Source organism: Orbicella faveolata, unplaced genomic scaffold (assembly GCF_042242905.1).
Source record: "Orbicella faveolata isolate gen_17 unplaced genomic scaffold, um_ofav_v1 contig_25, whole genome shotgun sequence".
NCBI lineage: Eukaryota > Metazoa > Cnidaria > Anthozoa > Scleractinia > Merulinidae > Orbicella > Orbicella faveolata.
In genome coordinates, this window is record NW_028301553.1 from 27203419 (window position 1) to 27229397 (window position 25979).

Sequence of the window (25979 nt, forward strand, 5' to 3'; positions counted from 1 at the left end):
AAAGTTCAGTCCTTCCGGGAAAATCTCAAACCTTGGCCTTCTCCTGCAAAGACCTCACTATCGTTGAATAAGTGGTTGGTAAACCCGGGTGGGAAGTTAAGGTAACTAAAAGGTAACTTTTACGTCGGACCAGTGGCTCATAAAGCCGGAGCTTATACCAGTTTCTGTAGCATGAAGCGAATAGGAGTAATTGTTCTCCCTCCTGGATGGGACGGTAGTCCATCGCAGGGTTACCCCCCTCTCCCCGCACCCATTTATCACCCAGGTTGAGAGACACACTGTGAGAGTAATATGTCTCCGCCAAGGACTTAGGCTAGGACTTGAATCCATAGTCGTGCAGCCCGCTAACCATTGGGCCATTGCGCTTTCACAAAACGAGGGAGAGGCAAATGAATATAGAGGTACAAGTCGAACAGCAACTTGGAGTCTGATCTAGCATTTATTACTCTTTGAGAATGGGAGTATTTTAAGTTTTTCGTGCTAAAACAAAATGCTGTTCTGTCATTTCTCATTGTCTCCACAACCACAAGCATATTTAGGGATCTGGGTTGAGTGCTAGAATCCCGCTTTTACTAAAACTTTGTAGTGTCAGTAGAGACACTAGAAAACCAACTGTAACTAGTGAAATATTTCATGCTGATTTCAAGCCCACAAATGAAAAAAAAAAATTTCCTTTGCATTTGCGTTTTCTATATACAGTCAAACCTGTATTAAGTTGACCCCATATTAAGCGGCTACCCTCTATTTAACGGACAGCGATGCAAGTCCCATTTTTTCTTTCGCACATTCACTGTAAAAAATACCTGTACTCAACGGACACCTCTATTAAGAGGTCGCGAACACCTTAAACTTGGCTTTTATGGTCTATTGTTAGAAACCTGTATTAAACGGACACTGCAAAGAGAAGGCATGATTTTTTTGTCCACGTTTTAATAGATCGGTCATTTAAATTTGCCAACAAACTCAGCTTCACAGAAATGCAATATTTTATTATTCAGGCTTGTTTCTACAGTACTTTTCTCGTTCTTGTTTGATTTTGTGAACCTTCACATGACTCGATTAATTTAGATACTGTTGCTGTATACTTAAATCGCCTTACCTCATCTACTTGTCATTGTTTATGGAAATATGGTACGGTATTTCAGAGTTATCGACCGTTCACGAGAATGCTATTTAAACCCTTCCAAAGTCTTTCAATACTGACGGATATTAATGACCCGTTTAAGACGAATTCTGAGGGAACCTGTTTTCAGCGGACACCCTCTATTAGCGGACACTAGCCCGGGTCCCGAGGGTGTCCGCCTAATACAGGTTTGACTGTACTATCATGCTATATTTGAACACCAGCCACCGAACTTCTTGCAAATTCACCTGAATCCCAGTCGTATTTTAATCATAGAAAATATGACGTCAATGAACTCTAGCACCGTTAGCAGACTGGCGCCAACACAGAGGCCAACTTGACCACCGATTTCACCTAAAATTTAAAACATACAAGAGAAGGCCTTAAATTCTAATTAAATTAGTAAGAGTTATATAGTTTCAAGTGAATATATGAAATATCATATATCTGAACTGTGGAGAAAGATATGAAGACATTGTTGATCATCGCAGTTATACACACAACTTAGGCAGTACGTTGTGAAATTAAAACCTGAAAAATCAATCATGTCTTCATATCTTTGTCCGCAGTTCAAATATATGATATTTCATATATCCACTTGTGTCGTCATGATCTACGGGTATATTACAAACTCACAGCATGACCAGTTCCCATTTGACTTGATAGCTCATCTGGTAGAGCACTTTATCGGCTCATAATGTGTTGTAAATAATCTCTTAATTCGACATGCAAGAAGCCAAGTGAAATCAGAGAATCAACGGATGACGCAATCCAAGAGCTCAATCTCATTAGTAAGGCCAGTATGGGGCAGTAAGACATATGACTAAGCAATGACGTAAGCTCAGCTCGTATAGAGGAATCTCTTGATGAGTTTTACTCACATACAATGAATCCACTAACAAGGCTTATTTAAAATGAACCCACTTACCTAACAGACTTTCTGAATCATAAGCTGGTATCTCTTGAATAAGCTGGTAATTCAGTTCTTGGAAGTATATATGGAGTTGTACATTGTTCTGACTATTGAAATAAAGTAACAAGGAAAACTGAAAACACTAGTTGATGGTAATCTTATACTGTTCGTAACAGCCCAGGCTTAACCTCTGTATTTCTAGACCAGAGCTCTTACCGCTTGACCAAATTCACATTGCTAAAAATTTCACCTAGCTTCCTAGCTTCCTGTTCCAAAATAAACGAGGATCTAGGCTCGATTATTTCAACACCGAGCTCCTGTGTTCCACAAATATATTGTGAGACTGGAGGCTTGCCTTCTTTTCACCAGTGACTTTATGACGTGCAAGAAGAACACTACGCTATCGTTTCGGTTTTCGGCTGCGTTATGCAAAACGTCTTCGCAGCGCATGTAGTTTTAGGAAAGAGAGCAATCCTGTACACGGGCGATTCTTGTCGCGCAACTGAATGCAACTTTTGACGCGCCGAAATTGTAATTCACCTGAGTTTCTTTGCGATTTTTATAAGATTTGTCGAAAACGAAGCGAAACTGCTGCTCAAAGTGAACGCGTTTCGTAGGTTGCTTTCCGATTTCGGCGAGTCGCGGAGATAAATCGCACTCATTGATAAGCGCAATTTGAAAGCTGCAAAGTCGGCACGACAAAAATGCGCGACAAAAATGTAAACGGACCTTTATAAAACCAAAAAAAAATGATGTGGAATTGTTTTTAACCAGCGATATTTGAAAGACTGGTTAAATGCAGATCATGGGAACAATGTTTATAAAAGCGAAGTAAAAAATGCTCCGACATGAGGGAGATAGGATTAGTAGTACTAGTGGTAGCAGTAGCAGGTAGCAGCGTCGGTGACTGCATGGTTGTCGGCATGCGTAGATATGTAGATTTTAAAAGCCAAAAGTGGTCTCTCGGAGTAATAATGGGTTGTTTCATGTGCCCATTGAAAGTTCTAGTGGAATAATTCACCCACTTTTCCTGGACTCGAGCACGTACCTCATATATTCTTCTGCACCTTTGATGACTTCTGGTGTTATCATCGGTGAGTTCGGCGGGTAGAGGTTTTTAACCACACTTGATACAAGGCTGCTGCTCGGAAAAGCAGCGTAGGAAAGGGCGGGCTTGAAAGTTATCGAATCACATGGCACTGGGCAGTCGCACTGGTAGTCTTTCAGCATGTAAAAGTTATCTGAAAGATACAGTACGCGAAGATGGCAACTGACAGCATATATTGAACATCGGAGACATATCTTTTTTTGATTACATCGAAGTATCTTTGGATTTCCGAAAGTTGACACAGAACAAAGAAACAAACAATTACTCTTATTACGTACTTTTTTCTTTCACTAAGCAATCTGCTGCTTCGTTGATATCACACACTTTGGTATTGTTTAAATCTGGTCAAAAACAAAAAGATTGAAAATTAAAAAAACAAACAAACAAAAAAACAAAAAGAGAAAAAGACGCGTCATCATTTCACACCAACTGCATTCTTTTTAATTTTTAACTGCCAAATTATGGAACTCTCTTCAAATCCGGACTCGCTTAGAACTTCTACTTTTGCGGATTTTAAGCGAAAGATATTACAGTATTGTATAGTATTGTATTGTATTGTATTGTATTGTATTGCATTTTGTTATATTTAGATTATCGAAGATATTAGCTAATTTTAGCTACTTCAGTAAAAGTTCGAGAGGAAATAAAGTGTATGTATGTATGTACCATTGCCAATTTAACGTGCTAGCTAGATTTAGATCAAGGAAGGAGGGAAGAAGGAAGGAATCGAGAGGACAACGTACAATAACTCGAAGAGAGGAGATTTGTATCGTCTTATCTTGTACCACCAAACACTTTGAAAGTTACATTACATCCTTAAAGTCTGTGTTAGATTTTTAACATGGGATACGAGCAACCTTCTGAGAAACTTACCAGGCATTCCTGCTTCTCTGCATCCACACTTTTCAATCACAAACTTAGTCTGGCAAATCAACATGCAGGAAGGAATTGTGTATTTCGGATAACCGGGAATAATGCTGAAAGTTTCGTTAAAGCAATTGCTCTCGTAAGGGTTAGGAAGGTTGAGAACCTAAAAAAAGAAGGAAAACTGTGAGAAGATTTACTTCCAATCAGTAAAGCCTTATCTTAAAAAGGACCTTTGCATCTGTCGTTTTCTTGCATCGATTTGTGGCTAGCAAGTACTTAGACCTTGAACGTGAACACAAACCTCTACCTAAGACACAAATAGCTTTGCAAAGCAAGATTGTTCCAATCGATTTTAGAGGTCATAAACGCAAATAAAACTTCAAAAAAATGTTATAGCAATAGAACTTCGATTTTCATTAGCGATTGCAGAACTGAAAAAGTAGTTTGTAATAGTTAGAAATAAAGAGCTGGTCATGCAATAGAGCAATTGAGTGTCAAAAGTAATTGGTTTTGCATTTGCTACGCTACACGATTGGCTTAAAAAACTCGCGCCACTTTTTCATCCAATCAGAAGTATAACACCAAAACCAATCATGACTACCTGGCACGTGTTTTCTTTTCCCGCGCTTTGCGTCAACTACATGTAATTGCTTCGAGTGTTGATTGGTTCATTGTATTGTCTGTGTCTTTTATGATTGGCCAGAGTGATTACTTTGGTTTTGGTTTTACGACACTGAATTGAAAACCGATCTAATGTTACATAATTCCTCACCCTTTGTTTACGTATTGCGGCAAATGTGCTCGTACCGGGACCCACTGCAAAACCAAGCTGAGAAACCATAGGTGGTGTTCCCTGGTGATGAATGAGAATCTTGAATCCTGTTTGAGACGAAGTTACACCATAATATTCTTGTCGATGTACGTTTAATGTGACCTGAAGTCCAAATGCCGAGCCAGCCTGCCTCACTTTCAATATGCTCTCACCATCCTTCCCTTAAAAAAAATGAAAATACCAATGTACGGTTTTAAATCAACCAAACTTTTGTAGCAGGCCGTTTGTTCAACAGGTTGTTACTTTTAAATGGACTTCCCCCTAATGAGTGGGTTTTAGGGAATCTTAGAAATTGTGGGATAAAATTGAACAGAAAGTGCTCTGGCTCAGTCAGTTACTTTTCCGAAGTAATTTTCAATGGTAAGGTGTTAAGTTACAGAGAATTAATCGGCGAGTGCATCAATAGCTCATCCACTCGCACAACTGCTCAGTAGCTGCCAGACCATCTAAGTCTGAATTAAGCTCAGTCGATTACTTTGTAATGTTCACCAAAGTGTTTGTCCTTAATATGCTGATTACACGTGGCCTACGTGAGTTCAAATTCAGCTGGAGATGACGCTAAAGTACGCGATTTTGGTCACTCTTCTCTCTATTGGAGAGGAAACGTTCCCATCACTCATGATTATTTACTTTCCCTGAGTGTTGCCCTCCTGGTTTTGAAACCAAGATACATTTTAAAAAGTAACTCATTTTATTATATAAACACTAGTGAAATACCAAGATTTCTCCTTTTACTAAAAACTCATATCTTCACCGCGCGCAATGAAGATACTATTTTTATCTTTCACGTGTGAGGATATTAGTGTCGCCATGGTTACTAACATGATAATCGCTTAAACTGAACTTAGATGTGTTGCTGTGATCGAAACATCATCTGATCTTCCTCGGATATCTTCGGTAATCTTCGGAAAATGTTCGGAAACGTTTGTCTGGCCTTCGCACAACTTTTGGAGAATCTTCGGAAATCTTCGGAAAGTGTTCGGAAATCTTCGGAAAATCGTAAAATATTCGTCATTAGCATGTTTATATAATAAACAAAATATTACATGCCCGCTTGTGGTTACGAATTTTATCTTCTCGTGTTCAACTCGATATCTCACGAGTTCGCTGCGCTCACTCGTGAGATATCGAGCTGAACGCTCGAAGATAAAATTCGTGTCCACGCGCGGACATGCAATATCCTCTGCGTAAGTAACATTTTAGAAAGTAACTTATTATAACTTTTATGTTGTGCTGTCATGTTTCAAACGTCTAAATGGAAAGTTTCCATTTAGATCTTCTGTAGCCAAATTAAAATGTCAGCATACATGTAGAACCTTATTTTTTGTTTATTCAGCCGGAGTCAACTCATTAATAACAAAAACAAAACAAAAGTGAAAGGCAAACACAATCTGTCTTTTTTATGCTCACTGCCAAAGTGAATCCTTTGTGCACTGAAAATGGGACAAGGAACGTTTTGTTTCTCCATAATTGCTTTTTTTTTTGATAAAACACTGTACATCAAACTTTCGTGTTAATCTTGACGTCGTTCAAAAAGATGGCTTATTTATAATAAAAGGAAAGTTATATGCAATTACCCTGCTATTTATCCCTATAGGGAAACTGTTAGAAACACGTATTTCAAAATTGGATGAAATCATAGTTATAGAGGGAAACGGTTATGTAGTGCGACAAAACCCTTGAGTGGTTAAGGACTTGAAATCCGGGAGACCACTAGCTAAGCTTGAGTTGTTTCCCGGTAGACCCTAGTTCAACTTCTCGGTCATGCTTGTAAATAGTCAACTGGTCTTGCCTCCAGCCAGTTGAGATTTTGAAGCCTATTATATTTAGTTGATGTATTTGTTACTTTCAGTCTAAGTGGCATGCCTGTGAGCTAGCTAGGTGTAGCTAAGCGCTATAAACTATAACCACTATAAACAGCAACATTTGAACATTATTTTGACCATTTCTGTGTTTGGTCGTTTCGTTCACTATTTTTCCTTGACAGTACACAAAACACAATACACTGTAGATGTTAACTTTTGCCTGACCATCTAACCAATAAAGAAACGTTTCATTTAATATGTAATTCATGCAATTTCTAACAGAATACTGATCTAGGAAGTTACGGCTTGCAGACCTACCTGAATTGAAGGTATGGCAAAGGCCCATAGAAGTCAGTACGGGCGTGAAATTCCTGTAATCACAAAACGATCCGCTCCAGACACAAACCTGTAAAGTGTCGTTAATTTGATGCCCCGCAAGCCAATCGAATTCCGTAAAGTTAAAGTTATGGTGCTCACCGAAGTCTACGGTGTAATTTTCGGTGTTCAATCCGAATACTTTCCTCTCATATTGATTCAAAAGCTGGTCGTACCCTTTTGCCATAATAACAGACCTTTTGAATCGGTTAAAGTTACAAATACTGACCGCTGGAAATTCCGGAGAACCTTCGTACACTAACGAAACTTTTGTAGTCACAGGATGACTGAAATACTTCCTTAAAAGCTTGGATGACTGAAACGAAAACCACACAATTGCGGCAACAAGGAACAGAGCCCAGAGAATGCGACGTACCAGCGTTCGGCTGGTGAACACATACTGAAGACCGTGAAGGGTGGAAGATCCAACAAACACGCGCCAGGTCTTTGTTATTGCAACTGACGTAGTTGGGTCTTGAGATGCCGTCTCTCTACTCTCGGGTTCAACTTTGTTGGATTTTATTGCCTTGTTAGTTTCTTTCTCTTCATCAGTTCTGTCTAGCTCGATTTGTGTTATTTCTGATTCCATTTTAGCGCCCTCTTCACCTACCGGACTGTTTATCTTCACCAAATCCCAAGGTACAACCTATGGTATTATTATTTAAATGCAACCCTTTTAAATAATACCCTGCCAGGCGAGATATTTGCGCAAGTTATTTCATGATAAAAGCATAGCCGAGGGCAATTATTGAAGGATTTACACCCCGAGTGATATTTGAAAATTCGCTTATCAAATAATTTTCAAAAATCAGTCGAAGTGTAAATCCTTAACTAATTGCTCAAGATTTCATACGGTTACAAATATATAGTAAGACTGAGAAAATTACCAACTGGCGCACGTTAATTTGCTCTGCAGAGCAAATTTAAAACTTAACGAACAACTAACCTGCTCTCGGCAAGTCACAGTGAAATAATTTTCCAAGTCATATAACTGTCAAGCTGTTAATGGATGAGTTCTTAAAACTGGAAATGATTTTAAAAAAAACCAAACAAAAATCAGAACAAAAAAGTGCATTTTCACTCTTTTTCTTGCGTTCTTTTAATTCAATAAATTAAGTGCTCGACAATTTTCCATTCTGTATCGACCATGTTAAAAGCTAGAGTTAAAAAAAAAAATGATGACTTCAAAATAAATGACTTGTTGAATTCACAAATTAGGCTATTGTAGTTTTGGCTTTCTGTTTGGCTCACAGACTGCAGTTAACAGCAAATAATGATCTCATGTGGAGCAACTTCTTAACGCAACCCCACGCCAAGATAATTGTTTATCAACGAATTAATGTTTCCTTTGCACGGTTACCTTCTTTGCGCGGCGGCATCATGGTTAGAAAGCAGTGAAACTACAAACCTCCTAAATTTCCATAAATCGACCTAGAAACCTACTCGAAACGAGGAAATACTCACCTGAAGAAAGGTAGGTTTATTTTTATACATACCCTTTCTTACTCTTTTAGGCGTAAGAATATAACTGTTTTCCCATACAAATCCTTATATTTCTACTGTTGCATAAGCTGAGAACCACTTTATGTACAGGGAAGGACGCTCAGTTGCGAGCTTGGGCCATCTGTGATCACGGTAGAAAAACTCAATAGGGTAGTAATTGATATCAAGGTAAAATTTACATCATCATGGCAGAAAATTAACATCAAGATAAAATTTACTTCACTGCATTATTAATTGATATCAAGGAGTAATTTACTGCGGGGTAGTAAATTAACATCATCATTACAGTTAGTAGATTATTCAGACTACCATGATGAAGTAAATTCTACTTTGATATCAGTTTATTTCTATGATGCAATAAGTTATATATCTTGATATTAATTTACTACCGGGCTGAAATATTGCAATAAATTTAGGACATAATCAGCATCACAGTAGAAAATTGGCGGTACACTTTTTCTTGTTTATAAGAATATGTTTTATAACAATATCGAGGCTGAAATTTGTGAAATATTAAGAAAATTTTAAGAATAAACCCGAGGCTAAGATTGCGAAAAGAATATGATATAAACTAAATCCTATAAAATTATTCCCTCTAAACTGCAAAACTAGCCAAAAATCAACAAAACCAGCACCAGCCGTGTGTTCGATACTAATACACCTTATTCCAAAATGGCCGTCATTTTAGTACTCTTTTGTTTACTTGAAAATGAACCCTTGATGCCTCATTTAAGGGAAAATATTTCGAGTTAAAAGGAGGTAAAAAGGGCTAATTTGCAAGTAAACAAAAGAATACTTAAATGGCGGCCATTTTGGAATAACGTGTATAACATTTCTGAAAGAAGTTATGTGCGTCATATCAAATAAGATGACTGTAATGTGGCTCCAAAATTACTTTAACACCCCTCAGACAGCAAAATACAATCGAAAACAGAAATGTCATATGCTATAATTAAGAATATTCACAAGAATATTTTCAACCGAAAATCGGCAGAAAAATAAGCATATTCAGCGTCGGCCAGAAAAACAATGTTCTTATAAAGAAAAAGTGTATCAAGGAACATATAGAATTTATTTCGTTATAGTGGTAAATCGATATCATCCAAATTTCATAATATCCTTCTTGCGACGTAATTTTCGATTCGGTAAAATGACGGCTTTTCAAAATATTTTTATGCTCAACAGAAAGCCTTTAGTGTGCTCTACACGAGTTGAAAAGGTTTGTTATGTCAAGTGGCGTCATTGCGTCGCCCATCTTGGATCCGCCAGTTTGGATTTCACAATTTTCTCAGAAAGCTAGAAAGACATTATTCTGCAATACTGCTAAAAAAAAAAACTCGAAAAGTCGATCCCGCCATCTGATTGTTAAGAATCAATAGTTCTGTACTTTTAAGATTGTACTTTACATTATAGAGCGTTTTCACTCACGTGGCCAGCACTTGTGCAAATTTATTGGAACAAAGGGAAGTTTTTACATGAGAAAAGAGTTGAACTCCCACAGGATTGGTTTTGTACACCAAGATGGCCGCCGTGTCATTGTTTTGGAACACCAATATGGCTGCCTTGACGCCATGTTAAAACGCCCCATAGGGTGGTTGACTTAATTGGGTCAAGAGAAGCAAACTACAGTTTTATACAACCTCAACTACAGCTATTGGTTGCAACATAGGCAACATGACTTTATTTGCAGGCCGAGTCTTCATCCGAATCCATGCATGCACAGTGAAGAAGCAGGGACGCGGGCAAGAAATATAAAGGTTGAATCATCTTGTTTATGCCAGAACTTTTCCACAGTTGATCATGAAGTTTCGCCAACTGCTCGCGCTTTGTTATTATTGCTTGATCTCAGGCTAGGATTTCAAGAAATGCTGCGATAAGACTGTTATTATTTTTAAAGTAGAGTGTACTGTTTACATGAAATGGTTGTGCTCGAATATTTACGCCAAACATGATGGATGCAACTGTAATCGATTTTTTACCCAAGCTACACGTTTCAGAATGTCTTCTTCTTGAAGTCAGGTTCGGCTGTGGGTCTTCCACAAAAATTAAAACTGCCGATAATGAACGATTAATATGTGTTACAGTTGTCACCTTCAAAAAAGAAAACATAGGCGGAAGGAAAATCACTTTCGGGGAATATGCACGTGGCGGTGATCGAACTAAATTTGCATAACATTACAATGTACCAAAAGCAGCGTGTATTTTAATTTAACTAAATGTTTGCCAAAGTTAATCATGTTGTCAATTTAAAAGGAATATAGCCTTGTGAAAAACAAATTTCAAGCATCTTTATTGACAAAAAATGTTTCCATTCGCTTATTTTTTGTTCTTGATGAGGATCGCTGACCAAGTTCCATGTTGGTTTCATGAATGACGAATTTAATAAAATATATCCCACGTTTATGTCTCTCGACGGGGTGCTTTTTTCGGGCCGCGGAAAAGACTTTCGCACTACAGAATATAGAAATATGGGTTATCAGAAAATTTTAGTTTCGACTTCAAATTCAATGTACCAGTGAGCTTTTGATGGTATCGAAATTAGCTAAAGTTTGCCCTCTCGCTCACAGCTTCGATGAAGGTACTTGTATCGGCCTAAAATATTGTAACACTTGGAGCTTTTGCTAATCAAATTACTGCTTTAGAAACAGCAAGACATGCCCTATGAGCTATCCAAAGTATATTGATAGATAAAAATGGCGTTGATCTGTACGAGAGAAAAGAAAATGCACAATTTTCAGCCATTTTCGGCTGCGGCAGGCAGCTAAAATGGCGATTTTCGAATTTTCCTCGATTTCGAAAACACTAAAGCGCTTCGGGACCTTTGAATGGTATTTTCGATATCAACTCGCTATAGAGGTTATTTGGGCAAAATATGAAGAAATCCGAAATTTTACGACTGTCATCTCATTCTCGATATTTAGAGGAATTGGCTCTTAATTACTTACTTCAAGACTTGCAGCAGGGTCTTTTTCATTTTCGACCCAGGCTATTATAATTAGTTAACGCAAAACTATTGCCACAAGTAAGTTGAAATCCATCAGTCAAATTTGTTTAAAAAGAAGATATTCTTCACAGATCGTGCATATGCTAGTAAGGACATCTTCCCTACCTCTGGATTTTATGCCAGTTCCATGACAGAATTATAAGACATTAAGAATTTGCATTTAACAAGTCTGTTGTTTAAATAGCAATCTTCATTGAGGCACGTCTAAATTAAGAAGCTTAAGCACACAGTCGACGTGGCATGCTGATAAGTAAATCTAACTGGAATGTTTTTTTTTTTTTTCGCTTTTTTCCCACCTATTCGCGGTTACGTTCTCGCCAAAACCAACGTAAAGTTAACGGAGTTAACCAAGAACCTGAAGACATTTTTCCACCTGCATGTACGGTGGCCTTAATTAAAATGGGTTATTAAAAAATAACGACGAATCTGCAGGCATCTGCCTTCCTACGTTGATTTCACTTAAGAATCCAATTAACACAAGTGACGCCAGAGAGTGATAACAAACTATCGTATTAATATCGCAAAAGGCCGCTCGTGCGTCAAAAGTAATTCCAAAGCAAAGATATATGAATCAAATCCACTCTTGAAAACCGCCATGAGCAAAATCCTTCCTTTGTATAAGGAAGGCGTTAATTGGACCGAAAAGCCTTCCAAATCTGCAGTTATAAAGCAAAAATGGAGGGACTTCGTCGAAAACTCCACTCTCCACGGCATGCATTGTATAATTTCGAGTCAAACAACCTTTCGCCGCATTATATGGACTTTGTTCCTTTTGGTTGGAGTTGGGTACTTTTCATATCAGTCCTCGGTGCTTTTGACGAAATATCTCAGTTTCCGTGTCACGACAAAGACAACGCTTGTATTCGAACAGGAACCCGAGTTTCCAGCTGTCACTATTTGCAATTTTAACATGCTGAGGAAGTCTTTGGTAGAGAAGCACAATTTTACAGAAATCACAGATCAGGTGTTGATGAGCAAAGCTGGAGAAAAAATTAACGACACCACTGACTGGAGTCGTTACAAGGACCTAGACGTCTTCGAAATTTACCTGAAAGCTGGACATGGAATCCAAGATATGTTATTTGACTGTTCGTGGAAAGGCGAAAGATGTGGCCATCAAAATTTCACACCCATTTTAACAACTATGGGGCTGTGTCACACATTTAACTCAGGTAAGATAACAATCGCAACTCACACATTTTCTACTAACGCATTCCAGGAGTCAAGAACTGCTTTTTTTGTTTGTCTGTTTCTAACGTTTTCCTCCATACTAAATAAGTTAAACATATCCCGTTGTCAACTTCAACATGAAATGTAGATGAACGTGATCGGGTAGATTATAAAATATTCCAGAGAAGACAAATGTAACAATTTTCTGATTTTCTTTAAATATGTTGAACGAAAAATCGAAGTTTTTTTTTATTTCATTACTTCTCTCGGAGCAGTAATTTCTCAATCAATTATTAATACCATTTGTGGATGCATTTAAAGATTTGCCTCTATATACGTCAATTCTAATCTGTGAAATTTAAGTAATATACAGTGTACATATATGTATATGTCTTTAACCGAAAAAGGTCAACGCTTCTTTTTTCGTTAACTGTGTTTTTTTCCCACACTGATTAAGCTTAGTTAGTTGCTAAATACACCTGATAAGCATGCCAAATTTAAATTATTTGTATTTTTCTTGAAGAAAAGAAAACAATGTAGCTCTCTGTATGGGGCTAGATTTGTAATTACAATTCAAAGTCGGCCAAAAATTGCAGGTGATAACGACCTATCAATTCTGTTTGCTTATTAAAATGTCTAGCACAGCTCTGACTCTCAACAATCTTAAGTTATTATGTTTAGGTTATGTCAGCATCTGCTATAGTCCATGATATTCGTAAAATTTCCTTGCTCAAGCAAAAACTGCATGTTGCACTGATTTTTTTTGTGTGTGTGGTATGACATCAGTATGGCATTCGTTTTGCTGGGCTAATTTTGTCATCGTAGATTGTCTGGGAAAATGTCCGAGGACCTCTACAAATTCTTAAAAAGAAAACAACTTTGTTAAAAAATCTGGGCATGAATGAATGAACTTTATTTAAAAGTCTGAGAATTTAGCTTGGAAAACTAATTGTGAACACTCAAATAATAATAATAATAACAATGACAATGACAATGGCAATGACAATGACAATGACAATGGCAATGGCAATGACAATGACAACGACAACGGTAATGATTATAATAATAATAATAAATGAATAGATAATTACATAAGATACATAAATTTGTACACATGTTAAAATTGTTCTAAAGTAAGAACATAAAACGTAAAACTTATTAATCACATATGTTCTGACGGTAAATCCGTCATCATCACTGTTACGGTTTCGTTACACATAATACTAACATCACAAGTTTTCGATGCGTAAAATTTTACATTTTATAAAATTTTGTATGTATAAAATTTTAAGTTATAAAATTGGGATGTATGAAATTTTAAAAGCAAGTGCGGGCAAACCTGACCGTAAACTGCCGGTCAAGGTGCATGCAAACTAGGTAAGCGTCAAATTTTAAGATTGACCAGCTGATTCGTTAATTCATCAATTGTAGGAGCTTGTTGAAACTATTTGAATTAAAGCGACGTCATAATACAAACCTTTTCTTTCTAGGTAAAGATGGTCGACAAATCTTAACAGTCAACCATGCAGGCGCCAAGTTTGGCTTGAACCTGAAGTTAAATATTCAACAGTTTGACTATTATGGATCTTGGACCTCTCAAGCAGGCCTTAAGGTTCTTATTCATCATCACGAGACACCACCGACGGTTGAGGAGCTCGGTTTCTCTTTGGCTCCAGGAACAAGCACCCTTGCAGCAATCAGAAAAGAAAAGGTACGAGTCCCTAACACTTCATTTCAAAGTGCCAAAATAACAAAATGAATTGTTCTTAAAGAAAGCTCTGATCTATGTCGTAGGGCAAGATAATACCAATTTGATTATCATTCTGAATTTGATTTAGTAAACTAACCACTGAAGCGAATTTGCGAAAAGCCGGTGTTTCGTACTTTGGTTTAGCCTCTCGCTGGAACATTTTGCTTCAACGAAGGGCTTACGCCCAAAACGTTAACTTTTCCCAAACCCACATCAACGTTTAATTTACCTCTAACATCTTCAAGTTGTTTCAAAGTTGATAAGCGACTAAGTGGTCTGAATGTAAACTACTCGTATCAGAGTATTATTTCTTTTAAGACTCGAATTCTATTACGACAGGGTGTACGAGGGTTTCTCTGCCGCGTATACTTGTTTACATACATTACGTATGGGCTCTAAGCTCATATACACGGCTATTTAGATCGCGTATTTACGCATTTTTATATGGTCATATATTGTCGTAAACCCAAGCGCGGGGATATGCACACGAAATAAATGCCCAAATATACGCGTCCAACAAGGACCCATATCTACGCGTACTAAAATACGCAAATTACATTGTGTATGCCAGAACGGAAAGTGACTTTTATCGGAATGGCTTGTTCATGTTTGGTGGCAACGAAAATTACTTTAACTCGAAATCATCAATATGGCGGCAGTGTTAAAATGATTTGCGGCTAAAGACAGGAATTGCATCACACTAAAATGTGTTCCGGTTAGCCTATGTATCACTACGGTTAGGTTAGGCAGCACTCCGGTTAGCCTAAATACCACTTTGGTTAGCCTGAACAGCACTCCGGTTAGCCTAAGTAGCGTTTCGGTTAGCTTAAGTTAGCGCTGACTTGGAAATGGTTAGCTCTAACTTTAATAAGGTGCAATTCCTGTCTTTAGCTGCATGTGCAAAACGTCTTGTCCTGGTCTATCTGCTTCTGCTCCAAATTCCATACGTAAGGTTTGTTAACAAGTATAAGCAGCAGAGAAACCCGCGTATACCCTGTCGTAATTTTGAAACAAATGGCCAACCATATTAATCTTCTTTCCTTCCTTCCAACCTTCTTTGTCTCTCTTCCTGCCTTTTTTCCTTCCGACCTCAGTCTCCCCTTCTCTCCCTCCAACCCTTTCCCGGTCTCTCCTCTCTCGCTTGTTTCTTTCGACGTACTTCCTTTGTATGTGAGAAGCACCTTACACTTTAGATGCTCTCTTTACATGCTTCAGGAAATACAAGTACTGTTGAATGATTGTCTATATTGATTCAATGTTTAAGGTTCATAACCTGAGGCATCCCTATGAAACGAATTGTTCAGACCATGCCATCGAACACCTTCCTGGTTACAGTAAATATACAACGCCTGCGTGTATGCTGGCGTGCCACTCAAAATACCTGGTTGAAAAATGTAGCTGCAGGGACGTGAGGATTCTTGGTAAGTACCAGCTTGTCGACTTAGAACAACGACATCGACAAAAATCCCATCGATAACTACAACGATAAAGTGAGCAGTACAAACAGCAACGAAAACACCAACCACAACAATAACAACAACAATCACAACACAAAGAACAACCACAACAAAAACATAAACAACAAAGAGTATAGTATAACAAATATATATGTTTGTATCCTTGGCGCTCGGAGCTGTTAAAATGGTTTCCTTACCCATGAAGGATTTAAGACTGTGTCCATGAGAAAACCATGCAGATGGTAATACAGTTGAAATCAACGGTTTCGCTCAAACTTGGTACAAATGTTGGCTTTGGCGAGTGATTATGGATAAAATGTAAGTCAAAAGATTATATTCCCTTCAAGTTAACAAAAATAACCAGTTTACACTAATTTATGCTTATTTAATTAATTGCCGGTCTTTAGTTTAGTATTTGTACAACAAGAAAGGCCATGTGAAAACCCACCATAAAACACTTCGCCGACACTCCGCCATCTTTGACGTTGAAAAGTTAGTGGTGATCTTCCTTTAATTCAATAGGCACGTCATGTATGGTGATACAAATTGTATAGAAATATGATTCTCAAAGATGGCGGAATGTTCCGAGGTTGGGTTTGGACGAAATCTGTATAAAAAGCAGCAGCTACGGCTCGCTCTTGATTTTGGCCGGCCTTTTAAGTAGCTTTCAGTTGAAAAACCTGTTGACATCTCTAATGGTGAAAGCGGGACGGCAATGGATATTGTTTTTTGTTTTGTTTTGTTTTGTTTTTCATTGACGCGCGTCGATCAAACGAAAAGATGACTAAAACAGAACACTTTGAAAGGGCATCAAAGTTCGTAATGTTCTATGTAAAGATTACGCCAGCACAGAAAAAAAAATTGAAGTCCTCAAACATTTAATGGCTTTTTTGAGAATTTTAGTGATTGCTCTCACTATCCATGTTAGAATAACGTGTATTTTGAGAGAAATCAAATTGTCTTGTTCAAATGAATATCTGTGCTTTGAGACTGACAATTGTAGAATATGATTCAATGGATTTTATTTTCACATAATATAACCTTTCTTGTAGAAGAGAAACTATAAACCAAAGAGAGCTAATTAAATATGCATAAATTAATGAGAAATGGCCATTTTTGCACGGGTCCCCTCTAACTTGATGGAAATAAAGCCTTTTGACTTACTTTTTCGCGGTAATCATTCACTCACTAAACCCAACATTTCTGCAAGTTTGAGCGAAATCGGTGATTTAAGCTGTATCACCTGTTGCCCAGTTCTGTCTGGTTTTCTCATGAACATGCTCTAGATTTCCCCATCATTGCACATTTTGCTTAAGTCACGGATAATGTCCGGGAATTTGAAAGATACTTTTAGCGGTGTTTAATTTCCCGATTTTTCTTCAAGTTGAAGCAAACATTGTTTATCAGGGAAGACAGGTGCCAATTCTACGCAGGAGTCAAAGAAGATACATTGATTTTAAGCCGTTCCGGAACTCATCTTCTCAAAATCATTAGTAATTTATCATGTTTAAACAAAGTAAATCATGACCGTGACAGTGTTTGGATATCTAATCTTAATCAGCATAGATTTTTGCGATTTTATTTCTCCGTTTTCTCCTTAGTATTGGTTTCGATTGAGAAGATATAACAAATTCTCAAGACGTCAGAGTTTGACCACATTTCCAAACACCTCGAAGTTCGTCAAAAGTACTCCGCTGCGCGTCGTATTTTCAACTCTTCTCTTGGTGTTTGGAAATGTGGTCAACCACGATCTTTCATGTTTGATATATTACATGAACAGCTATTGTGTGGTCAAAAGCAAGCTAAAGCTCTCCTGTTGAATGCTATTGAGTTGTGTTGAACAGTTTTTTTGTTTTTTTTTAGCTGAAACGAACGCCGAAGTATGTGGTATACACAAAATGGCAACCTGCCTCTTTCGTGAATACGGTAGGTTGCATCGTTTCACACAAAACAATCCTTTGCAGGAAAAAAAGATGGTGGATGTACATTTTACCACAATGAGCCTTACACAGCCTATAAAGTACAAGGAAAGCCAAATTTTTGCATATTTGTCCCTGTGCTAACGACACTGTGTGTGCTAGATTTAGAGATTTTTATGTACGTTTTTATGAGCATCGTGTCTTATGAGCATTGTGTCTTCGTGCGCTAAGAATTATGGGTAAATAAACCAGTCGCCATGTTTATTTCTTGCCTTTATCTCCATAATTACACAGCCCAAGAATTCGAGCAAAAATGTGTAAGGAAATGTATGCTTGCGGATTTGCTGGTGGTCAGTGTTATATCAACGATAACACTTTCAAAACAGATAATCTACAAGTGTCTACCTCACTTAGCCCGGGAGACTACAAAACTTGTCTTATTATACATTGAAGTCTCAATCCCTATATATCTCTCTCTAACTTGGTCCATATCTACAGGGACTTTTTTTCATTAGTCGAGCGTTCTTCTTCGGCTGATAACACGTACAGGTATACCTTGGTTATTCATTACGAAAAACCTGTTCGAATAATTGTTTTGGTCGATATGACCCGTGCGGCCTCGCTCACACAATTCTATCAGTTGAAAGCCATAGTACCCAGGGGGCAGGGGGGGGGAGGTTGGGGGGGAGTAGTATGATCAAAGTAGACTAGTTCAACTTGCAGAAAGAAACACTGGAATGATATGTTTTTGATCTCGCTTTCTTTTGCAGAAGATTTCTATAAGGTCTTTGGGGAACGCTGCAAGTGTCCGGTTCCCTGTGAGATAACGTCTTTTAAAGCTGTCCTGTCTTACGCTGCCTTCCCAAGCCATATCTTTCTAGAGGAAATGATAAGAGTGAATGTCAAAAATGCTACAGAAGAAGAGATAAAAGATTTCATTTCGATGGTCTCGTAAGTATTATAAATAATTTTATCATGTTAAAGGGCCTGCATGGTAAGAAAGCGCCTCGTTCCATACTAAGAGTAAAACACGGAAAATTGGTGTTTCCACAGAGGGTACGGGGCAAAGGTAAATAGTCCCGGGCTGCACGTGGTTTTGATTTGTTGATTTTTATTGGCTAATAAAAAATTCCAGTGGACATTATTCGTTACCCAGGCCCCTGAAGGGTTCTGAGACTACAAGAGGCACAGAGGAGTAATCTTAGCGCATTAGTCTAAGTCAGTATCGAGTGATAGGCTGGGATCACTTTACTCTCACTGTGCCCCTTTCTATAAATAAATACTAGTGGTAATCAAAGATTATGAGAGTGCGTTCGACGCCGTCACTTTAATATATATATATATATGTCTGAATTTATGAAAACCGTGTTAAAGACTTTGCACCAAAATAGCGGGCATGTTTTTGAAAAAACGGTTAGAAAATGTACATAAATATGGCCATGTCGCACCGAGAGTGCTATCTACCTCGTGTACTCTTAATAGAGTCCATACCATGCCTATACAAGTCTTTAAAGTCGCTGCAAAATGAGTCGAACGAGCCAAACAAAACTAAATTAGAGCTAAATTGATCATTTGGTTCGCCGCGGCACTAATTTAGACAGGCTTAACCTCTGCGATTTCACCTAAATGACCTCACTATGTCTTTACTGTGGGTTAAATTAGCCAGTCACGCTAACAAGAGCATGGTAAGCAGTGGAATCGGTTATTTACCTCTATATTTCAGCCAAAAAGTAGCCGTTACGTGACATTTCATTTCAATATCTGACCGGATTCGCAAAAACATAGCCATAGAATTTGACTTGTCACTGATAATCTAACTTGCTACAATTCTGTCCTAGAGCTAGCTTTCCACGAGGCTTATCGTAGCTCAAATAACAGCAAGTAACTCTCCTGTATGCCTTTTGAAGCCAGGAAGACTAAATTCACCGTCTTTTCGTTGAATCATGAATTGTACAATTTAATTAAGAGTGCTTTTAACATGAAATTGGAGTCTAAATCAACACGAACGTACAGATATCAAAACCGCGGCGGAGAGCTAATCTATCGCTTTCTAAAGGCCTGCATCGTCCTAAATGGACTGAACAAGAGCTTCCTACATCGAGAATCGATTGAACTTCAGACAAACTAGGCCATAGTTAGCAGTAAGCGAACACTCAACATGTTGTCGTTACGTCAATTATCGCCCGGAAGCCACGCAAATAAATTTCTTCCGCGCTAGCGAATCACAGACAGTTCTGATACTTAGCTAAGCCGAGAACGCCTAAAATTGATAAAACAAGGAAATTCTACTCACGATCAGCGCTTGAACTCATGTTCTTCTCTCTCCTCGTGGCCATGTTTTGCTCGCAAATAGCAATGTCCCGGATGTACTTCAATTTTGTCGAGCGCGGAATGGCACATCCAGATTTCAACAGATTTTTTTTCGAAGTCTTTAGCTACATCAAAGTTCAAAGCAAATGACGCCAACAGCAGCTAGAAATGTCTAGTCCATTGCACGTCTAAGCCCTAAATTGATGTGGCGAAAGATTTTTGCTGTCTAAAGCAAGCACAACATTATCGCCACAGGGCAAACGGCCTTCTGTTACGGGACTAAATGTGACCCGTACAGTTTACACATGTCCTCAGGCCCGCCTCAGGTACGATAATGGACGACGCTTACTAGCAAATCGTTAGACTTGGGCCTTCATTGGACTTAATGATGTCCTCGGGCAGACTTCCTTTAGACAGCAAATACAGAACGCTAATCGGTCGCTCCTTGTCAGAGTCACCGCGCGAACTGAATTCAGGCGAGTGTAGCCTGGGCTAAACTTAACGCAAATTGAAAAAGGGGGGGGGGGGGGGGAGGGTCGATAAATAATGAAAAAAAATACCTAAATAAATGAAACATGCGGCAAGGAGTTCCTACATTTCATGCTAGGTAAGATTTACAAGCTGCTGTCATAGCGAAAGCAGAAAACAAAAACAAAGAAATGAAAAAAAAAAAAAAAAAATCAAAAAACACCTGATTCAGTCTTTAACACCGTTTTCATAAATCCAGACATATATATATATATATATATATATATATATATATATATATATATATATATATACATATATATATATATATATATATATATATATATATATATATATAATAAATGGTTACACTAGCTGACTTTCTCTGTCTATTGCCAAAAATAGACAACCGAGGTTTTACTGACAGATATATCATAGTGTCAAAGTCCATTCATTGATTCATTCAATCCATCCATCCATCCATCCATCCATCCATCCATCCATTCATGCCCGTTTAAGAGGTCCCTGTGCTAACTATGATTTGTTGATTGGTTGCGTGACAGCACCAGTTTCCGTCGACTCAAATTTCGTGCTAATTTCGTGCTAAGTATTCTCACATAACTGGTAATGTTTAAGCGTAAGAGTTAATTTGAAAAAGTATATTTTATATACATTATTCTAAGCTGGAAGCACAAATATAAGCAAAGATTTGCAATCGTGTGCTCGTTTATCGTCAGCGTAAAACAAACTCCGTGCGACTTATTCGAGTATTTCGCCTGATGAATAAAGTAAACAGCATTTACATAATTTGCCGTTCCTTGGTTCAGGCACACTCACCGGATAAAGACTGAGCTACATGTATCTGTCGCGACTGGAACTAATCAACAAAATATAGCTGGTTTCCTATAATTATAAACATTCCAAAGCCAAGCCGATTCAAAGTCGTGCTCGTTAACATAGAAACTAAACAAGGACAATTCCCTCAGATTTCGATAAATGCTACCGTCGAAGCGTTTATATTCACCAATATCCAACGCTGAGAGCACAAAATAGCGAAGCCCACGGCGACTGAATAGTCAAAGAAAGATCCAGCGCAAAGACGAGCTCGCATGGCCTGCTTACATGCTCACATGTTCGCCCCATGTCTCATCACGTGTAATCACATGTCTGCACATGTCCCTGCAAAAATCAAGCGGGGTGGCAATTTTGGTGTCCTTACAGGATTGTGGTTTTTTTTTCGGCCTATAACCGTGCACAGGAAAAACAACTCTGGAAAGCCACAGGTCAAAATTAGGCTTGCGTTCTTCGAACGCATTAAAAGAGTGAAGACGAATAGAATATATTAGTATTTTCGGTATTAGACTGGAACTAGCTTGCAGCGGAGGTTTATGCATGGGTTATATCGTTTTTATCTCTTTTTTTTTTCAAAAAAAGAGAGATAAATATGATTTGCATTTGAAAAGACTGCCCGCGTTAGCCTCAGTTGCAAGCTAGTTCCAGTCCAATACCGAGAAAACGAATATGGCTTATTGTCAGAACAGCATACCAGTTGCTAGGATAGGATTACCTAGGATGTACGGTATCCCTCACAGGAGCTAAATCCTCGTAGTCACTTCATGCAGTGACTATGCTATGGAAAGCCAGATATAAGCGCCTGTCTATTTGATAAATCGTCAAACCTTGAATAGATACTTTCACCACAAAAGGCTTATTCTAGGCTTTTTTTCCTGTTGTCTTAACGATTCCCTAAGTGCCCTATTTATCATTTCTGGAGATATCATGTTTTCGTTTTTTTAAAACAGGCATTTCCAGGATTAAATTAATGAATCTGAAGTTGATAACTAGAGAGCTCAGTCACGGCATTTTGAGTTACTTTTGTCACGTACAAAATTAGTTTTAAATTAAAGGAACCCTGGAAAAGAAGTTTTCTAAGATAGAAGAACACATCAAACAGGTAATGATAAACCACAAAGAAACAAAGATAGTCAAGGATGGAGAAGATTGAAACAGATCACAAACGAAGAACTTGAAAAATTTAGGCTTAACGTTTCAAGGAGCACAAACCGTGACGTAATTCCTTTAAAGGTCCCTATAAAGTTAGGCTACCGTAAGTAACTTCGAAGCGCGTCTTCCCTCTCTAATTTTCATCACGTTATGACATATTTTCTTTCTTTTGTTTCGCAACAGTGGAAACTTCTTAGAACTTAACGTGCATTTTCAAGACCTGAACATGTTTGTGCTCGAACAACAACCCGCTTACAGTAAAGAAAGTCTGCTTGGTAAGTGTTGGGAACGAATAGTTTCTGACTTCCAGCCAAACGGAAGTTCTGCAAACATAAATCCAGATGCAGATAAAGAAAAGTATACTCTTTCATGACTCCATGGCTGCACCACGTGGTAATTAGAATCAGTTAAGATGTACCAAGAGGGCATAAAGTGTAAAGGAGTTAGTCCTCCATATTGGCCTTATTCTAAACAGTTATTGAATGAGGTTTTTCTTTTGATATCCAGAATAATATCAAGGTCGAGGTAGGTGTGATCAGCCGAAGCCGAGGGCTAAGGCTGATAACCTTTACCGAGCCCTTGCTTATTCTGGATATCACAAAAACCGAATCTAAGTCATGTATTTGTTTCTTCACTGACGGAAAGCAACACAAAACGCGCGAACTTGACATGATTACCCTCAGAAATTATGCACCGCGGTCATACACGACACGATTACCCGTGACCTTGAGTGTCCTTGACATAATTATTGTATAATCTGCAGCTAGATGACGTCACAGGCGCTGATTTCGAAAATTCACTGTACGCTTTCAGCCATTCAGAAAAGAGATAGTGAGTTCAATGTATAATAATTTAGGTAACTCCTTTTAAGTTAGTTTTTAGGTCAAAACCCCACTAGGGTCTAAGAATGGCCGGCACTGTTAAGCGGGCTTTAGACATACGTGGACAGTCCATTCTAGATGAGTCGACACATGTCGTGAATTAAACGACAAAAAAGATACTCAAGCTACGAAAAGGTTAATTTAAGAGACACTATTAATACTAACGCTTATCTGTCCGTTTTTAGTTCGGAATAAGTTGCACAAGTGGATTTATTTATTTATTTTTTCTGTTTGTCAGGTGAAATAGGCGGACAACTTGGCCTTTGCATTGGTGCCAGTATTTTGACCATTTTGGAGTTCTGTGACGTTATATTCACCATTTTGAAAATACGGTTTGGAAGAGCTGGATAACGTTCTCACACCAATTTTATATTAGCTGTAGCCCTTCTGTAAAGAGCACTCAATCGCCGCATCCTCTCAGTTATTAAAATTTCACGAAAGTTTTCGCAGCGTGATAAGATAGATATATTCTCAATTAGGATAAATCTACTTGCGTTCTACATTAACGAATGCCGTTCTATGCGTAATAGAACTCGAGAGCGAATAATCTAATTGCTAAATGGTGACCGACATGAAACAACAACAACAACAACAACAGAAACAGCAAAACAAAACAAACAGGCAAACAAACAGACATCGCGAGGGCTCTGGAAACGTCACTGGTTTGAAATTCGAAAATCTTACTCGTACTCGTAGTCCAATCTAAAGGTCTCTAATAATTGGACAATTACTACAGGCAAACTTCCTTGAAATTTTCATTTCAATAGTCAGTAGTTGTGATTTTTAGGAAATTGATTGTAAGATCTTAATTCCGGTGTACTTCGTAAGTGATTGCATGTTTTTCCATAGGGAGTGGCCGCAATCAATTTAACAAATTGACGTCAGTTTTTCATGCGTCTGTCCGGTTATTGATCATGAATTTCTTCATAACATTGTTAAAGTAGCTGTGGATCCACGAGGCGATAGCCGAGTGGATCCGCTGGTTGACGCATCGCATAAATTATTAATTCATGTGTCTGTCCGCTTATTGACAATAACAATTAGCCAATGAGCGCGCGAGAATTTCTGCAGTTATTGTAAAAAATAATATTAACCTATCACCCGCATCAATTTTCCTTGATGTTTTAGTTGGTGCTTTCAGAGATTTGGTTGGCTTCTGGTTAACTATGCTTTAATTATTAATGACAATTTTGCCAGAACTTAAGCATTAATTTATACACAACAGTACAGCTATCAGTTGTGTTTACCCAAATGGTCAAGCACAATAACAACATGAGCTGTTTTTCGACAAGGTTGAGCAAAATATCGTGATATGTCAGTGTATTATTTAAAAATAATTGAATTTTGAGACACAAACAAATCATGATACTTTGCAAAAACCGACTTCAAGAATTGTTTTATTATTCGATCACCAAGTTTGATTTTATCTATAAATCACTCTCTGACAGCTCATTGAAGCGATCCGCAATTTTTCACACGACCGCGTGGTTACAATTACGCGTGAGCAGAACATTATTTGCAACAAAACACATTAATATTAAGACGGTGCTACGAATGAGCAGACCATTTCTTCGCAGGTCACGTAGTGGCTCTCGGCAAATCAAAAGGATGGAAAAAAATGTATTGAATGATAATATTCAGTTACACTTGGATAACAACAATTTTCAGAAATCTTTGTCGGAACGCAAGCCACCAGAGCTATAGTGCACATGTACCTATGCTGTAAGAATAAATAGGCGTAATTTTAGTAATTTCCCATGTACAGTCGACTCCCGATAGCTCAAACCTTCAGGAGAAATAGTAAAAGGTTCGAGTTATCGGAAGTTCGAGTTATCGAGGGTAAAATTATATAGAAAATGGCCTGAAGGGAAATGAAAATTACTTCGAGTTAGCGGGAGGTTCGAGTTAGCGAGGGTTCGAGTTATCGGGAGTCAACTGTATACATGAAAATGTAGGGCACTACATTTCTGATGTATAATATGAGAGTCCTGGTTATAAGATTCTGTTAATAAGCGCACTCCCTCCACTCGTAGAGTTATCTGCATGGTGCATACAGTTCCCAAGATATGACTCACATTATTACAATAAACATCACATCTAGATTAAACGTGCTGTTATTCTAAATACAATGTAATTTAAACCTATACCATTTGAGATCCATTTTGTTAAAAGATTTTGTACTTGTAGCTTTCAGTTTTCAAAAGAGATGATTTGAATTATGTTGATTGTAACAGACCAATTTTTTATATTACACTTGTTTGGTTTAGCAGTGGACAAGTGACAAACAAGTGACACGAAGCGGGCCAAAAGGACCTCAGTATTGATTTTACTGTATCGAGGAGTTACGGAACCGAAAATAAGGCATTTATCCATTGTACACATTATAAAGTGCTTTTGCCTGTGTTGTGGGCGTCCTCACTGCTGTTACTGTACTAGCTTGTGTTTAATAGAAGCAAAGCAAGAAAAAGACACGGGATTTCAGGGTCTTCC

General features: G+C 38.0%; 2 protein-coding genes across 2 annotated transcripts; one reads left to right on the plus strand and one right to left on the minus strand.

Moving 5' to 3' along the window:
* Nucleotides 1-422: 422 nt before the first annotated feature.
* On the minus strand, nt 423-8067 carry LOC110043670 (acid-sensing ion channel 2-like). Its single transcript, XM_089294962.1, has 7 exons — nt 6967-8067; nt 4784-5004; nt 4018-4174; nt 3423-3485; nt 3085-3277; nt 2052-2143; nt 423-1477 (listed from the first exon to the last, which is right to left on the minus strand). The coding sequence occupies exons 1-7, from the start codon at nt 7610-7612 to the stop codon at nt 1368-1370; spliced, it is 1482 nt and encodes a 493-aa protein (XP_089151088.1). The 5' UTR covers nt 7613-8067; the 3' UTR covers nt 423-1367.
* A 3737-nt stretch (nt 8068-11804) lies between these two features.
* On the plus strand, nt 11805-25633 carry LOC110043669 (acid-sensing ion channel 2-like). Its single transcript, XM_089293068.1, has 7 exons — nt 11805-12702; nt 14191-14411; nt 15715-15871; nt 17771-17833; nt 18597-18777; nt 22792-22883; nt 23728-25633. The coding sequence occupies exons 1-7, from the start codon at nt 12126-12128 to the stop codon at nt 23838-23840; spliced, it is 1404 nt and encodes a 467-aa protein (XP_089149194.1). The 5' UTR covers nt 11805-12125; the 3' UTR covers nt 23841-25633.
* Nucleotides 25634-25979: the final 346 nt, after the last annotated feature.

Excerpts from the sequence above, each read along its gene's own strand:
- LOC110043670 (XM_089294962.1), bottom strand. The coding sequence starts at position 7,612 with ATGGAATCAGAAATAACACAAATCGAGCTAGACAGAACTGATGAAGAG. Across the intron at positions 3,486-4,017 it reads CAGAGAAGCAGGAATGCCTG|ATTTAAACAATACCAAAGTG; the intron begins GTAAGTTTCTCA and ends GTTTTTGACCAG. Across the intron at positions 3,278-3,422 it reads TTGCTTAGTGAAAGAAAAAA|ATAACTTTTACATGCTGAAA; the intron begins GTACGTAATAAG and ends TGTATCTTTCAG.
- LOC110043669 (XM_089293068.1), top strand. The coding sequence starts at position 12,126 with ATGAGCAAAATCCTTCCTTTGTATAAGGAAGGCGTTAATTGGACCGAA. Across the intron at positions 17,834-18,596 it reads CTGCCTCTTTCGTGAATACG|AAGATTTCTATAAGGTCTTT; the intron begins GTAGGTTGCATC and ends TTTCTTTTGCAG. Across the intron at positions 18,778-22,791 it reads GATTTCATTTCGATGGTCTC|TGGAAACTTCTTAGAACTTA; the intron begins GTAAGTATTATA and ends GTTTCGCAACAG.